Source organism: Oenanthe melanoleuca, chromosome 9 (genome assembly GCF_029582105.1).
Source record: "Oenanthe melanoleuca isolate GR-GAL-2019-014 chromosome 9, OMel1.0, whole genome shotgun sequence".
Lineage (NCBI taxonomy): Eukaryota > Metazoa > Chordata > Aves > Passeriformes > Muscicapidae > Oenanthe > Oenanthe melanoleuca.
This window is the reverse complement of record NC_079343.1, coordinates 17,412,685-17,430,772: the sequence shown is the minus strand read 5'-3', so window position 1 is coordinate 17,430,772 and position 18,088 is coordinate 17,412,685. Positions and strand designations below refer to the sequence as shown.

Sequence of the window (18,088 nt, the reverse complement as noted above, 5' to 3'; positions counted from 1 at the left end):
CAAGGACTTATTCAGCTCCTCATCCCCCCAGCAAGTTCTAGAGAGTCATGAGAGGTTAGGAGAGGACAGAGCCAGGACAGCTGAGCCCCACAGGCCAAAGGGATATTCCAGATATTCCATAACCTGTGGCATCAAGCTCAGCATGTAACCTGGGGGGATTCTGGCTGGGGGTCACTGCTCAGGAGCTGCTGAGCATCAGCCAGGGGCCACGAGCAATTGCTCTGTGCACCACGTTTGCCATATCCTCACTTTTTCATCAAGATTATTGCTATTACTTGATTCCATTTCTGTCATATTAAACTGTCTTTATCTCAATTAATAATTTTACTTTTATATTTCCTTCCCCAGTTCTCTCCCCCAGGGAGGAGTAAGTAACTGGCTCTGTGCAGTTTAGCCTCCTGCTGGCTTAAACCACCACAGGAGTGCTTTCAAAGGAGATTTTCTATTTATCAAAATCATCAAATCTTGCAAATTTTGGCCCAGCTGGTGGGCTTTCATTCGTATGCTTAACATACAGAACCAGTAGAGGATCATAAATCAGACACAAAATTGTGACAAAATCGGTGTTCAGTTATTGGATAAGAAACCAAACGCTCAAATTTGCCTTCCTTAATCTTTTCAAAAAGACTGCTTGCTTCTGCCTAAGTAGTTGATGTTCTGTGTGATGAAAAACTTCACAAAGAGCCTTTCAGTCTACAATTTAAATTTCATCTGGCCAACTTCTCTCTGCCACCCCAAATATTGAGAGAAGCAAGCAGCAACTCTACCAGTCCTACATGGTAATTTGTTTTACTCATTGACCATAAAACATACAAAGTGTGTGTTTAAGATTCAGAACTTTGAAACACATCTACTTGAAGGAATGAGACTGCTCAGAAAAAGAGCCCCTTGTTACCATTTTCATAGCCCTGAAAAAATATCAAATCTGCATAGCTTCATGATCAACAGACATAATTTATGAACAGAATAATACGCTTGACATTTCAAACTTTTGATTTTACTTGGTAATAGGGTTTTCTAAGGGTCAGCTCAAGCAGATCAGCATCTTTGTGTGCTTGCAGAAAACAGAAGAGGTTGGGTTTTTTTAGGTATAGTTTAGCTCCACAGAACCTCACCAACAATGCTGCCTCCCTTCTGGAAGGAGGTGGGGTAGCCTTTAATTTATTTATTTTTTTTCATGGCACCATAAATGCAGATGAGTTGGCATTTGGGGAAATTCAGTTGCTTAAGAGACACTTTTAAAGAATTTTCTGAATTTTTCCTGTTGTAAACACAACATTTTCTATGTTTATCAAACTGAGATCAGTCAGTGAAAAAAAAAAAAAAAAAAAGAAACATCTTTGTACTTGGTGAAATACATAGGGTTAGAAAACATGCAAAAAAAGGTGTACAGAGAAACTTTAAAAGAGTGTTAGTTTAAATAGTATGGACAAAATTCAGTCAAAAGGTGGGATGCAACATATCAAAAGTCCATTTCAAGAAAACAAAAAACCCTCCTTTTTAAATATTGTTACTGTTTTGTATCAAAACGTAGAACTTAACAACATTCTTTCTTTTAAAAAATTAAAAATATATATGTATAACAACAAGCAAGAAGACAAAACACATCAAAAAATGGGAATTAAAAAAAAAAAAAAAAAACAAAAAAACTCTTCAAAAGAAGACAAGAAGTCAAAAAAAGAGGGGAGAAAAAAGATTTTCAGGGGTCCTTGTCATGCAAATCATTTTGGCGGCAAAAAATACCTTCATCTTCAGCACCGTCATTATCACCTAAATCATCTGTCTGTTTCTTTGTAAGGGGACCTAGGATTAAGAACGGAGAAAATGGAGGAAAAAAGACAATTCAAGAATATACAAGACTGAGGAAAAAAAACAGCGAATATTAAATTCCCACGGACGTTTCAAGAAAAACATTTGCAGGGAGGGATATCTTAGTTTATAACAACCCATTTTTCATTAAGTTTTTCAAACATTGCAGCAAAACCTTCTCTAGGGGGTATGGCTATTAGAAACATCTAGCACAAGAATCAGAGAGTGCCCAGTGCTTTATTTATTGTTTTTAAATGAAGAATCAAAGCTTGTTTACTAAAAGCATACCCCGCCATAGACTGTATTTATCCACTTTATTTAATTGTTTTTTCCTGTTGCTGTTATTAGGAATAGTGGAGACAAGAACTGCCAAATTACCTCTTGCATTTGATGCAATAAGGTGGTTAATAAAAGCCTTGACAGTTGGTTAAAGCAATATTTTCTGTCAAATGCTAATTCACATTTCTAAATTCAACCATTTCAGCTCATGCTTTATTTAACGATAAGCACAGGTTTAATTCTGGGGTTTTTTTGACACATTCATCACAATCTCTTTTCAATAGAACTGCAGAAATACCCTTGAAACCTTTGACTACCTGCTGAGATATTCATAAAGAAATGTGGAAATCCATATGTAAACCAGAAACAAGAGTGAAATCCCAGACCAACTGAAGACAATGACTTTTGCCATTGATTTCAATGGGGCCAGAGTTTCATGCAAAAAGTTGTATTGAATCGAAATTTTAGCTTGGGTAAGGCATCCAGGTTCAGAATTCCTTATCTCCATAAAAGGATGGTGGGACAAAATTCCTTTATGCCCAACACCTGTATTATTAACAAATATTTATAAATTTATTATATTTACCAATGGGAAAGTACGCACTCCTTTACTGAGTAATAAAAATATACATCAGAAGGAAAGTCAAAGGCCATTCTGAAAATATTTCCATGTCATATATTTTACACACTTACACACAAACAAAAGACAGTTGGAACTCAGCATTATCTTTCCCTTTTTTTTTCCAGAGCTCTCTCATTTCCATGACATTCTGTAATTTGCATGCGAAAAAGCAATCAGTACGAACATAGGGCTAAGTAACAAAAAAAGAAAAAGCCAGCCAAGCACAGAGTAGAAAACAAGAACTTCCTCATGCATAAAATAGCAATAGACAAAAACAACAACAAAAAAGGAGATGAACAGTATGTGTTGATATTTGCAATAGATGTGGGCAAGAGACATGCATTAAATCTAAGCACTGTGGAGTATTAAAACATTTGTATTTAAAAAGCTCTCTGTTATTTTACAGGATATTAGTCATTCAGCATTAAACTTGTCATTTGTAGGCAAAATACCATGTATTTGAGTGATGCATTTTTAAAAAAAAATCATAAAATGTTTTTACCAGGTGCATGGATTTAAGAAACAGAAAAAAAAACCATGAAGTACCATGAGACTTTAATTGTGAATGTAGGAACTGGTCTGTATTATTGAAAACCAAAGCTCAATACCTTAATTCCTGCATCAGTCAGGAGTATAGTTTATAACTCACTCTAAATACAGAACACTAGAATTATACATCATAAATAAAACACAAGCATTTTTATAATCCCACCTGTAACAACCACTCTGTTCAGGTGAAAGCCTTGGTGATGTGAATTTTTCCTACTACAAGCCCTGGATATAATATTTGCCATATTTTGTATCTGGAAAATATGCCCTGATCCAAACACACACATTCAAATATCTCCCTGCCCAGCATTTTCTTACCATAACAACTTTACTTCTAAAAGAATAAAATCAGAAAAATAAAAACTCTATGTGGAGAATGGCAATGGGTTTGCAAAGAATGCAAAGAATGATAATTTCATGATGGGTTTTCAGCAAAGAGAACAGTAAGAGTGAATTTAGGAATGGTAAGAGCTGTGTACTTAAGAATGGAGATCCAGACATAGGCAAGGATATGTATTTATACACACACACACATGTTCTTAATAGCTTCTTGTATTTTAAATTTTGAAAGTCACCAGAAGGGGACAAAGTGGCAGCTAGAAAGGCAAACAACACACATTTCTCCAAACAACTTCCACAGAAATGAGCAATTTATTTTCTAGATGAAACCAAGAAAAGGTATGTCACTTTTTTTTTTAATAGCTGGCCTTTGGCAGGTATTTTCTGTAGATCATGGTTCCAGATCTCAGCTTTAATTACAAAGTGCATCAACCATCTCAATGTAAATATCTTGTCTCGTATCATTTCTGATTTTACAATATGGTAGAGCATGACTGGGGCTAGCTTTAAAAATAAACTGGATAATTTTCATGTTCATACAGTTCTGAGGTTCTCTGAAAAACATTTTAAAAAAATTAGACCATCTTTCTTAAATTCATAGAATTGTTTAGGTTGGAAAGACCCTTAAATTAACCCAGCACTGCCAAGGCGACCACTGAGCCGTGTCCCAGCAGCCACACTCACACATCTTTTAAACACCTCCAGGGACGGTGACTCAACCACTTCCCTGGGCAGCCTGCTCCAGAGCTTGACAATTCCTTTTTTGCAAAGGGGCTGACCTATTTTTAAGCAGTCATAAATTAAACATGTTTTTAATACAGCCATGGATCTGTTTCCCAGCACAGGGGCTCTCTGCTCATCCCCGAGCAGGAGGACTCATCCCTGTGGAGACACGTGGCAGAGCCACCAGGCACCACTCACACTGCCTGAAAAACAGAGAGATTATTTCTCCCACAAGCTCACTCCAGTCTGCAAATACAATGGACAACATTCATTACACCTTCAGAGAGATTTTCTGCTTTCCTGGAGCTGTGATGCTCTGAGTCCAAGAAACCAAAGCAGAGTTTGGCCCTCACGTAGCAGGCATGAACCTCCTTATATTTTATCTAAACACACAGGGGTGCTGTGAAGCTTAATTTATATTTTTTTAATTTCTGGGCAACCCCCTAAAAGAAGCATCAGCTCAAGACCCACTGTGCACAGGGCTGTCTAAAAGGGGCTCAGCCTGGAGAGGAGGCAGAGCTCTGCTGTGATCTGTGCTGCCTCTTTCACCAACTGATGCTGGAGACTCTGAAGTCATGAAAGCAGCATTAAGGGAAGCTCTGGATTAGAATTCCACCCCTTTCAGCAATAACTCTCATTCTAAGATCACTAAGAAATGGCTTTTGCTTCTGATTCTCCAGATAACTGATTACTCTGACCAACAGCCTCGCTGTGTCTGGATGATCATAAAGAAAGATTGATGTTTTGAGTCCTCACACAGGAAAACATACTGAAACCACAAGCAGATAAACAGAATAAAATCTTATGGCAAGAACCTACAAAACGTAGCAGCAATAGCCTTTTTAAGTAAAAATAAATCAGAACTAAAATTGCTTAGTGTGTGTATAATTTTTAGATATTTTCTGCAGCTTTCAATTAATATTCTACAGATAGTTTAAGATTTTGTAAATTAAATATATCTCTCAACTAGGTTTATTTCTCTAGCACTGACTGTTCATTCACAATATGGTTTTTTAGGGTTCTTTCATCATTTTAATATTCTTTTCAGGTAACAGAAACTAATTTTAAGAATATCAATACTAAGACATAATGGACTATGAGCCAATGGAAAAAAAAGGAATATTTTAGAGAACTGTGATTTCCAGAAGTCTTTTGTCCCCAGTTGCTCTTCACTGTTCTCATGTAGCCTTCTCTTCACCTTTTGTGAAGGCCCAATTAATCTTACTTTTTGAGCATTTCACTCTCAAAAATGGGCATCCATTACAAAAAAAAAGGATTTTACTATACTTAACTCACAAGCCTTCAAACAGATAATGCTGCCTTACTGTGTCAGCCTAAATTTTAGCTAAAGTTTATGTAATAAATATTAAATATCAACAAAGTAATCAGGTACCTTAACTAATGGGGGGAAAAGAGGATACTAAAGCCTCTAAAATTCTGATGCAAAGATGATTTACTTATCAAAAGGCTCTCTAAGGTTTAGTCTCAGTCTCATGTTGGTGCATACCCATAATTCTCATTAATGCTAATGGGAAATTAGACCCCTAAGTCACTTTAAAAAGGGGAAAAAAAATGATTCCTGCATTTTAGGTTTCCTAAAGGCAAGGAACAGTCTCACTACAAAAGCTAGAGAAACTCTGTGTGCAGGAGGCACTCCTAACTAAGCCTATACTCATTTAATTTAAAAATAGTTCTTGCATTATTTAAATTATTATTCAAATATTTATTCTGTTTGTATTGCAATCAATGCTAAGGCACTAACATGATGCATTTTTAGATCTTGACAGTGACTACAGTGAGCTTGCAGATGCCTTTCCTCTGCTGAAAATAAGAGAAATAACACACCTCCTGTCCAGTTAGCTAAAGAGTAATTATGCACTCAGAAATAATTAAATCTAGCCATATTAATTCTGGTTTTTATCATTCCCTTTGATGAAGGACTAAGGTACTTTAGCTCCCAAATACATTAAAGCTGATTATAAATTCTCTCTTTATGGGCTTGATTCGGCAGAAATTATCCCTGGCCTTTTGGAGTGTGGGAGGCAGGGAAGCTCTGGGTGTCATTAACTCTTTGGCCTGGGAAAGCCATTCATCATCAAATGGAGTCATGCTAAAAGTTGACACCATTTTGTAAAACAACAGTGCAAATCCTCTAAACTTAATAAATCAGTGCTGATGTATGCAGCCATTGTTCGGGCCAAAATGTTCTTGGGTAATGAGGAAAGTGGGGAAGAAAAAAGGACCTTTTGCATTAGGTTAAGTAGGCTCCATGGATCCAGCCATTTAGAAATCTCCATAGCAATAATTATTCTTTCAGTTAAGGTGTCTGCTTGATGGAAAGGGGAAGAGACAAGGCTGAGGCTGACTGAAATTATACTTGTAGAAAAATTCACCAAGTGGGTTGCAACACTGTGGAATGTTATAATAGATATTTATCTTCAAAGTTATCTAAGTGCCCCCAACCAGCTACTGCTATTTCTTCTTCATTAGCCCATTTCTTAATTAAGCATTGAAAATCTGTGAAGTGAAATTACCTCATCTTTTTTGGTTCCAAATATAAAATAATCAATTCTTTGTTATTTCTACCATCAATTTTGTGCAACAGATTCTTCAACTAAAAAACAAAACAAAACAAAAAACCTGTGTTGAATTATCACTACCTAGCAGATGTTAGCTGAGGCACAATAACATGTTGTACCTATCTCCAGTTTTTAATTTAAAAGAAATTAATGAAGGTTTTTAATTAACAATCTTCACACCTCAACCTTTTCTGTGAAGAAAAATCAAATTCTTATATGTTGAGATTGAAATATAACCCTATATATGCATATTTGTAAAGTAATGACAAGAGAAAGTTACAGCACAATAGTTAACTGATGAATAATTTTATAAAGTCATCTCCTTTCACTTGAAAATGAGAAAGTTCTCAGCAAAAATAAAAGAACTAAGATTCATTAGAGTAGATAAATTTGGAAGGTACAAAAGGCAGTTGGGTCTAAGAAGCACTTAAATGAAAAAAATATCTCCTTCTTTTGTCATACTTTGCTGCAACAGACAAAACAATCTTTTTATTTCTTTCTTATTTCCCTTTTTACTGTCTTGGTTTCACCACACACTCACTCCTTTCCTACTTATTCACACACGCCCCCACTCATTAAATTCCTTTTATATTGCACTTATTTGTAATATTCATACTTATCAGCAGGGTAAAGCCCTGGCCGACTTTTCTTTTTGATGGCAACATTTGCATTCATGTTTTAACAACAAATGATGGCACAAACCTCAGTAGTTTCACATCTCACTACCTGATTTGTGATGACAATCAAGCTCTGTAATTAGAGCTGCAAGTAACTCAAATTTGCATCTGCAAGTGAGTGACAGGTACAAATTGAACCCACAAAAGGGTTGCCAACTTTCTTTGAAAATTTACATGTATAAATGCTTTGTCACTAAAGAAGCTATTCTGACACTTCAAGACTAACTCCTGCTGTGCCTTTTATAACAGCATATTGCTGAAGTGTCACACAGAAAGAATATCTAATCCCAAACCTTTTTATTCACAAGCTTAATCACACTGGCTGGATCTTGATTTCCCTTAAATCTGAAGGAGTTTCATTACTGCATGCTAGATATGTGTGAATTTAAATAAGATTAGAATCTGGGAATGTAGGGAGAGTTTCACTCTTCTGCTTCCTGTTTTAGATGCAGCCTGAAATTCTCTGTATTCTCAGAGGTACAGGCACTTTATGTTCACATGTCCTGAGAACAGGCCCTTGGTAAATCCCATTCCCTTCAAAATAGGTCAATTTATAAATCCAGTTCCATTTCCAGGGGCTTTTGGTTCCATGGAGCCACTCAACATTCATGGCATGAACACACAATTCTTGTATAGGGGGGATCTGGAACAGGAGAGAGCCAAAAATCTGAGAGTTATTCTACACATCCTAATTTCTGAGGCACTCCAACTTTGGCTTAGCCAGTGGAAAAAAATATGCTAGAGAGGGGAAAAAGGAGTGACATTTATTCAATCTTTTTCCCCCAGTGGAAGTAAGGAATGGAACAGACAGGATAAAGGAGTGGGTATCCCACCCACCAGAACCAGACATGAGATAAAGAATGTTTCAAAGGGACCAAGACTCTGCAGGCCAGGGTTGGCACAGAGGAACAAAGCCCATGCCTTCATCCAGGAACACTGCAGCTGGATGCTCCAGAGGTGAGGGATGGGTGGGTAAGAGATGTGAAAAATGGAGGTTGTAAGTTGTTATATTGGCATTAACATCAGCATTTATGACTCCAGTGCCACCTCACGTGCTTATGTCACAAGCTCACACAGCTTTTACCATTCTATCTACATTAATAATTCAGGTTGTTTTGCAGACACTCCCACTCCAGGGTGACACAGTGCTGTAAGGAATTGAGTGCAGCATGGCAAGGCTGTGCCACCACCTGAGCTTTGAGATCATGAATCAGTTCTCTCTCTCTCCAGGTAATGACTACCATCCAGACCCTAATGAAGACTTATGGACAAGCTTAACTTTAAGCTTCTGAGTAAGTTCTCTGAAGTCAACAGGCTAAATCCAATAATATTAAGATAGATTCACTACCATTAACAGAACTGCTCTATTTGCATCTGGGCCAGGAGGTCAGCTCAGGAGTAAAAGATAAACAGACAGGAGCATCCCAAACTTCTAACTTCCCTCTGTTATTCTGTGGATAAATCTAATCAACAAATACAATTTCAATCTCTTGAACATACTACCAAAGCTCAGCAATGAAATTAAATTCTCCTTTTATAAATGCATTGCTTCTTACTCTGCGTACATACAAATAAAATTCTACATTCATTTTCCACAGCTCTTATAATCAAATTGCTTCCTAATTTTAAAGAAGATATGAACTTGCTTTAGACTACAAGCTTATAAAAATTGATCATATTTAGCTCATGCAATACAACTAAAGATCTATAATTTTAAGACCCAAATTTTCTGTTCCCAAAGGAAGATTTACAGCTGCCATGAACATATCAACATTAATCTTCACTTTCCCTTTAAGATCTCTCTAGAATGTTGTAAGTCAAGTCAGGATGCAATGAGTGCATCCTTTATATAAGGACATACAAAGACACAACTGTAAAAAATGCCATCAATTTAGAACTGGCAAGGTTTGTTCTATGTTTTTTTCTGCATTTTGAGGAAATTTGTGTGATCTTGATTCAGACAGGTAGGGAGGGTCATCTGCAGCAATTAGCTACACTATGAAAAAACATTCTCTTCTATATCTTGACATATATACAAAAATAAAATTATAAAATTAAATACTATTTCACTTTCATTTCATTGTTGCCTTCTATTCTCAGCCCAAAAACAACGGGATAAATAAATTTTCTAATCTTGTCCTGAATCTCTGCACACAGCAAAGATCCCACAACAGCAGTCTCGACAGGTGAGATCACTTTGAGATTCCTGCACAAGTAATTTCCTTTGCTAGGGACAGCCCTGGCTGCTGGAAAAACCTTCCTGACTAATTCTGCTAACTGCAGGGGCTGGTGTTACAGCAGCTATATGGGTTTGTTTATGGCACAGCTGAGCCTACAGTCCAGCTCTCTCAAGGCCCAGTTTCACAGCCCAAATAGCAGAGCAAAATTGGTCTTCATGTAACCATGTAATTGAACATTGCAGAGAAAATGAAGTTAATTGTGCATAATATTTTCATATAGAGTTTGGAATGAAATAAGTTCTCCCACCCCTCTTCCCAATGCACTTCATGTCCTCTGGCTTCAAGGCACATGCTTGGAGCTCCAACTCACTGCAACCTGGGCAGTGTTTTACAGCTTAGAAACTCACACTCCTGCAACCACAGACATCAGGAATGATATGCAAGTCCCATTTTCTCCATTTTCTGATTGAGCCACTATCAGTAAAATGATTCCAGCTACCTCACAGAGCTGAATTTCTTCATAAAGGTGGCAAAAGGGAGAAGAAACTTATTTTGTGCAGCTGAGTGTAATCCAACCCTGTCCTCACAAACACTCAGTAGGCAGAGGGGCAGGGAGTTTAGAGGTAAAGCTCACTGATCACCATTTCAATGCCCTTCGTGCTAACTCTGAACCTGCATTTCTTGCCACATTTTGAGTAGCATAAAGAAAATCTGATCCTATAGCAAGAAGCCAAGGTGGAAGTTGCATATTCTGAGTCACTCCCAGCAGGTTAAACAGGCAGAACTGCACCCTCCTGTTATTAAATGTCAAGGTTTGTCCCCAGCATGGGCCAGAACTTCCCAATGCTGATGCTGTGTGCTGGTACACACAGAACTGTTCCTTGTTGGTCTCCTGTGATCTCAAGGGCAGAAACAGAACTTCTGATATATCTTCTGTATTTGCATGTGCAGTCATGTTCAAATGCTTTGAATAACATTCACCCAATACAGTTTCTTCCTGAAAGGTGGAGGTGGAGGATTCTCTTTTAGTTATACATGGCTACATAAATATATGTGTGCACATATAGACAAGCAGGCTCTCCTATGTGCCTTTTAACATAGAGATTTCTTCCTACACTGTAGAAGCTCTGAGTAACACTGGAACAGAAACACATTAAAGAAATTAATACTAATAACCTGGGGTTCAGAACTACAGTCTTTCCATTAACTTGGATCTCAGAAACAATAAAGGTACTTCAAGTCAAATGTTTCTCTGCTATTTGAAGCTTTCAAAGCATCCTTTAAGACCATTTATTTGGACTGTGGTCACTAGCTTTTAGAAACATAATTATATTTGCTCTCATTACCACACCTTTTGACAGACTCAAAGTGCAGAGCTCTGAGAAGTGGTGATGGGAGAGCTGAGGGGACAGCACTTATGTAAAAGGCTGTCAGAAGGAAAGTGCCTGGCCCCACTTATCTTCTCATATTTACATTCTGTATTTTTAGAAGATCATAATTTTATGCAGGAAATCTCAAAACATCTCAGCAATGGAGCAGTCACAAAACCAGAACAGTACAGCCAGCATTGAAGATTAGTGGGATCAAATACTTGTCATAAGAAAAATAATTTTCATTTTGACAAGTTTTCAGTGTAAGCACTGTACCTGTTTTGAAAGTACAGTTGACTTAAGGATTCCCAAAAGAATAAAAGAAAATCTTATACTGAATGGAGCATGAAAGGAAATCAGCACATCACTTCTAATGTAGCAGAACTCCCAGACAGGCAGTGATACTTGGGACCACATATTTACACAGTTTCTGTTGACTCCTATATGGACAGAAGGCTCCAAACCCTTCTGGTAGAAACTTTGCCTTTCGTGCTTCCTGTTTAATAATTGAGTATCTTAACACAGAAGCTGGTGAATAGAAAATGATCATCAAAATGAAACAGATCTAAAAAATGTCAAGTCTAGAACTACAATATATTATTTACAAAAAGCATAGCAAATTTAAAAGCAAAATGTCAGAGTAGCCCTTGCTTCCATTTTCTCAACAGCCACTTAGGTGAGAGTTGACAGGTTTGGGACAATATGACATTTCTAATTCCTTATCTGCTGACAATAACTCTGCTCTCTGGAGGAAAGCAACAAAATGCAGAGCAGATAAAGGCATAACATTTCTCAGAATTGGACAAAAGGTACTCTCATTTCTATTTTTGTTTGTTTTCCTTCTGGAAGTCAGCTTGCTTAGGATCACAGTATGGGCACAGTTACCAGAAGTTTCACACTGACTAGTGGCATAAAATATACTTTCTTTCCTCTAACAAATATTGATAAATTAAATAAAGAGTATGCACTACTAAATTATAATGATGGTCCAAAATTTCATACGTGGGTCCTTTTGGTAACAAAATCACTAGTTAAATTAAACAGGGCATTTTGCAAGGACTATACACAGAGTAGTTACTTTATAATAATTTTAACTCTGTAGTGACAATTGTTAAGGTTGGTTTACTTAGAGTGGCCAATGGCATCTTCTCTTTAGAATGTTAAAAAAAAAACAAAAACAAACAAAAAACCAGAAAACTGTGAGGAATATTTTTTGAGACCATTTGAGCAAACAGTCCTTATGATCCTTTCCCAAGTTAACCAAAGTTAGTGAATAAAATATCACTGCATCCAAGCTCCATCCTGCTGAGCACAATGAATGCCTGCAGCAAGCACAGCAAACTACTGGCACCAGGACTATACTTTAGACTATCAAACTACCAAAACCACTGAGGGCAGTGAAGATTATTCCTGCAACAGACAGTCATGGCCTGTTCCTATGGGGCAGCAAGCATTGTCTGTGCTGTTGGGTCCATGAGCAAAAGCAATCTTGGTTCTCATTTTCTCCTCCACAGCAGAAATGAGTAGTTTCCACAGTAGGAGGCAGAATTATAGAATTAACAAAAAAAAAAAAAAAAAAAGAAAAAAGAATTTACAGTTTTCCTGTACAATTAGTTAGTTTGTTAGCATTGTGGATTCAATAATGTTTGGCAGTGTTAGACAGATTCATTCCAGCTCTTTAGCTAAGGGATTATTAACTGAACTGTAAGTGCAGGGTATTTAATGTAGACAAATGGGAACAATCCAATTAACTTCAATTGTTTCTGAGAGCTTTTAAGTCATGCCTTCAGAGATATACATGCACTGAGTGTATATTAACATTGTGATTTAAATATACAAGAAAGTTTTAGAAATGTATGTGGGCATAGATGACTTTTACATTTTTTTACTAAAGTGAGAGTTAAAAAATAATTCTCTTTCTCCTGGGATTTTCTGTGCCTTATACAGTTTATGTGTATCTGCTGGAGAAAGACTAGATGCAGACAGAATATTTGAAAGCAAAATAAAAGGAAGCTTTTACTGATATCAGCTCCCCAAAAATAAATAATAAACTCTGTTTACTTGTCTTTTATTGGTGAAACCTGGTTTCCTGGAGAACACACCAGCCAGCCTTATTGATCAATAATATTCAGTAAGTCTCTTTGTGTTGAAAGGCTTACAGAATAGATGGAGAGTTTTGTCTACTTCTACATGGTTTGTAGAAATGGACAAACACAAATGAAATGGTCCTCTTAACAGAAGAAATTTAATAGTTTTGTATTGTCTGAAAGTGTGAAAAATAGAGGTGTTTTTTATATTTTAATGTAAAGCAATAAACGAACTTTGCAATCAGTATTGTTTGTAAATTAAATTTTTTTTTATATAAAAATCATGGTTCACTCTGGGTTTGGATGAGGTTCCAGTGCTTGCTGGGCTGGGCTGTGTCCTCAGCCTGCAGCTGCTCTCACAGAAGTTTTAGGGCTCTTCCTTGGCCACCCCTTCCCCATTCCCTTCACCCTCTGACTCCATCCCAACCCACTAGAAGACATCAGCACAAGAGCAGCTCTGGCAGATTTCCAGGGTGTGGATTTCAGCCAGCTGTAACCCTTCCTGCAGGAGGCTGCTTCCCAAAAACAGGAGTGTGATTGCCATGGGTGCAAATCCCACCTGAGCTGGCCCTCCTGCACTCTGAATAACATCACACACACAGAATCACAGAATCACAGAATCACAGAATCACAGAATCACAGAATCACAGAACCACAAAATAAAAGGGTTGGAAGAGACCTCCAAGATCATCGAGTCCAACCCAGCCCAACTCCTCAATGAGACCATGGCACCAAGTGCCACATCCAGTCTCTTTTTAAACACATCCAGGGATGGTGACTCCACCACCTCCCCAGGCAAAGCATTCCAATATTTTATCACCCTTTTTCCTAATATCCAGCCTGTATTTCCCTTCACACAGATTAAGACTGTGTCCTCTGGTTCTGTCAGTTGTTGCATACACAGAACTTGAAATTCCACTGATGCAACTCTGTTAAGAGCTGAGACAAACACCAGAAGAACTGGCTTACTCAAAGAACCTAATAAATGCTGCAATGAAAGACATCATTCTCAGCAGTGCCAGTGCATCCCTTGTTTTCTGAGGTGCCTTCCACTGGAAGCACCAACGAACAATGAAATTTATGTCACAGTGTGAGCAGAATGCACTGGCACTTCCTTAGTTCTACTGTGACACACCCAAATTATAAACACTAAATTTGTGAGCTCAACAAGCAAAGGCAATGTTGATAAGACTGTAACAAACACAGACCATGTAGACAGCACATCCCACACCACAAACAGCTCCCTGCAATCCCTCCACCTGCTGGCACCAGCCCTGGTGCTCACCTGCTGAGTGGCTGTGCTGGCTCACACAAAACTTCTTAACCAGCAGCTAAATCCCACTACCAGTTTCCAGAAATGAGAACCAGACAGCAATGAGTGCTCAGGAGTGCTCTTCCTTCACAGGAAAACACTGTTTTACTTCATTTCTTGCTGCAATCAATTCTACAGTTTCCTAAAATCAGTTAGTTCATTGTTAATTTTTTTCTGTGGAGTTCATTTCACGCAGACAGGAAGAGCTGAATATAAACTCTCATTAAAATGAGTGCACTGTGTAGCATCACACCTATATAATAGTCTGATATTCTATTGTTTTGAGCAATTAGTGCACGTCATTGAAAGCACAGATGGGTGATTCAAATCAGTGTGTGTCATATGCAAAATTCACAGAACATTTAAAGTCTTCCAACTAGTTGCTTCTGTCATATCTATTATGTCAAGTATTAAACTGCTGAGTCTATCTTGGGTTTCAAGCTTGAAATAAGGATCCTCCCCTTCCATCATCCTTCAAAGTAAAAATAACATTACTTGTGGAGGGAAAATAAAATATCTAGAAACCTACATCACTTTGGCAGCAAGAGGTTACATTTACTTCTGTCTTGTTACACCCACGTGCTCTGGCCGAGACAACCTAATAAAATTTCTCCCTTGAAAAAATGTTCCAATTTCATTTTGCTACAAAAAAAATTCCCCAAAGTTTCATTTCAACTTTGAATTTTAATTTTCTTAAGAAGAAAATGATATATTTAATGGACCACAGCTGTCTGGAAAGTACATATTTGATAGGCATACAGTACTAATTTGGAAAATGAGTGTGATTTACTTGATGAGTCACAATAAATGTCTGTAAATATGTATCCAAGTTTCTTACTAGACTAGTAAACTGTATGACATAGAAATCATTCTTAAAACACCAGTATCTTCCCAGAAGAAGAATGGATGCCAACTTTATCTGCTCCATCTTCCTTACTGCTTTCATGATTTTGGTTGATGAAGCACAGAAATAGGATATTGTCTGAGGGGGAAAATATTGAATGTAACAGATTTTCCCAATTTAGCAATTTGTAGAACAGAAAAACCATGACAAGGCACTGGACAGCCCCTGCTAGATGAAATAGCAGCTCCATTAAACCAGGCACCTCGGGCACTTGCCTGGCCCTGAGTGATGGGAGAGGCTCAGGCATCCTGCAGCACATTTGCTCTCTCCTTTGGGTTCTGCAAACCTGAGTTTACCTGGATTTGGGGCAGGAGGAAACATGGGGGACAGAATAAGGAAGGAAAAAAGTGCATGGACGTGACTGCATCTGATCATGGCAGAATCCCAGAAATAATCAGGGTGAAAAGACCTCTGAGATGGTCGAGTCCAACCTTTGACTAAACACCTCCCTGCCAGACCATGGCAGTGAATCCATGCCCAATCCTTCCTTAATCACCTCCAGGGATGGTGACTCCACCACCTCCCTGGAAACCCATCCCTTTCTCTGAAGAAATTCCTCCTAATGTCCACCCTGGTTAGGTGGAACAGCACAGATTGCTTAAAGCACTACCTGGTAGGACAAGTCAATCAGGTTTCCCTCTCAAACTGCTCTGAGGAAAATTGTGCAGGACAATTCTGGTAGAATCAAAACCCTCAGTTTGCATCAAGTCATCCTCCATGTAACAAAGACATTTGAATAATTATAGCAGTGTGTCGCCAGAAATACAACATTTCAGACTCAAACCTGAAAACATATCTATTGATAGCATTAATTTGAGATAATCAGGTGACTAATTGGGTGACTAATAGTGCTAATGAATAGAAAAAGAAGTTAAGATTGCAATCAGAGGCAAATCTCAGCTCCTAAAAAGGCACTAGGCAGAACAGTGAACATTATGCCATAATGATCACATACTTGCTTATTTGCTAATGTAAAAGTCTGAGCTGTTGAAAATTAAGAGAAAGTATGTTTTATTACCATCATAACCCATCAAGCTGTTTTAAAGCTGTTGATTTTTTTTTTTTTGTCTTCAATTTATAAAGAAAACAAACTTTTCAGAACAGTACAACTCAGGCTCAAAGGAGGCATTTCTTTGAGCAGTTTCTCATAGAAAGTAGAATAAGGAAATGAAAATCACCTCGTGTACCTAAGGCAGGTTGTACAGATGGGAAATCAAGGCTACAGTAATAGTGTGGCAAAACATTTAAGACATAAGCATTTGAGCAGCTTTAAACACACAAGTAACTCCTGTGAGCATCATTGACTTCATCCTGCTTACATGAACAGGAGCTGCTGAAAATACTTCAGAGAAGACAATTCAGAGAAGCCTTAAAATGTACTTTGAGGAAAAGGATAGAAAGGAAAGGAGATCTTCTGTAGAGTTTCCAGTTGATTCCTTTTGATTATTTTACCTGTGCTGGTGCTTTTCTGTTAGTTTAATAATTATACATTATGGTGCCTAAAGCTCTGTGTAGACCTCTCTAAAAAATAAATGTAAAGTTGTAAAATTATACCTTAACCACATTTTTTTTTCTTAAATACTTTCTAGAAGTAGAGATTAAGCCACTGCATAGCAGAAGAATGCTAGGAAACCTGGGGGAAAAATTCCAAAAAAGCTAATTAAACTTTAGGACGTGCTATCAAAAGCAAGTTAATATTTTAAGCTACATAAAATAATTTCCCCTTTCTTCTTTGTGTCTGATTGCACAGAAAGTTCTTCTAGTGGGCAAACTCTTGAGAATAAAATCACCATTACTTTTAACATATCAAAAATTCCCACACATACTGATACTTAAGTTAGTCAAAGGTTAATTAGCATCTGTGAAAGGAAAACTGCAGCTATTCCAGCAACTTTTGAAATAAGAACCTTTAAAAAAACATTTTAAACCATGAAAACCACACTTGGCTGAGTATTAGGAATGTGCTACAAGATTATTTACTTGTTACCAGCAGTGATTGACATAGAGAAGAAGAATCACAGAAATTTTGTGTCTAGTGTTAAACCTGACACTCAGTGAGACGATGAGCCCTTGCACTGAAACCCTGGAGTTGTGTTTACAACTCCAGATCCTTTTCAGTAATCCATGACTCCCTGATTATGTAAAATGCCCCCAAACAAATATAAGTACAGTCTTTTCTAAAAATGAGAAAGGCAGAAAGCCAGTAACAGGCCACATTACAAAAGCAAGTTGCAGTTATGCCCTACTTTACAAAGCTAAGTGGAAATCACGTGGCTCATAAGCCTTTGGTAACCTTTTGTAAAAGGATGAATTTCTGTTTTGCTGTGTTTTCTGAAACACACCCCACAACCCCAGGTCAATATTTTGCTATTAAAAATAAGTAGTTCACACAGCACTCAGATGTCTGAGATCATTGCAGAAATATCACAGGCACTTAAGCATATATTCAAAGCATTTTCCAGAAGCTGTTGCAGCATTTTATTTTTGGAAGAGTTAAAGGATAAAAGCAACTTTAGATGTAGGTTTCCTTTGGCTTTGGAGGATGAAAGGGATTAACAAAGGTCACAAGAGGAGGATGGAAGAAGAAATGGAAATAAGAGTATACTGGATGTAGCTTATCCTTTCCCTAGGCAGTGGTTAGAGGTGTCTGCAAGAGGA

At 37.5% G+C, this 18,088-nt stretch overlaps 1 protein-coding gene across 5 annotated transcripts in view; it reads right to left on the bottom strand.

Moving 5' to 3' along the window:
* NLGN1 (neuroligin 1) overlaps window positions 1-18,088 on the bottom strand; it is a 415,320-nt gene that overhangs the window by 194,247 nt on the left and 202,985 nt on the right. For 3 of the 5 annotated variants that reach the window (XM_056499192.1, XM_056499190.1, XM_056499191.1), the window contains one exon: window positions 1,744-1,803. The exons of the other annotated variants lie outside the window; for them this stretch is intronic. In XM_056499192.1, coding sequence (XP_056355167.1) covers window positions 1,744-1,803 — 60 coding nt within the window. The remainder of the gene's footprint in view (window positions 1-1,743; window positions 1,804-18,088) is intronic. 5 annotated transcript variants of the gene reach the window in all.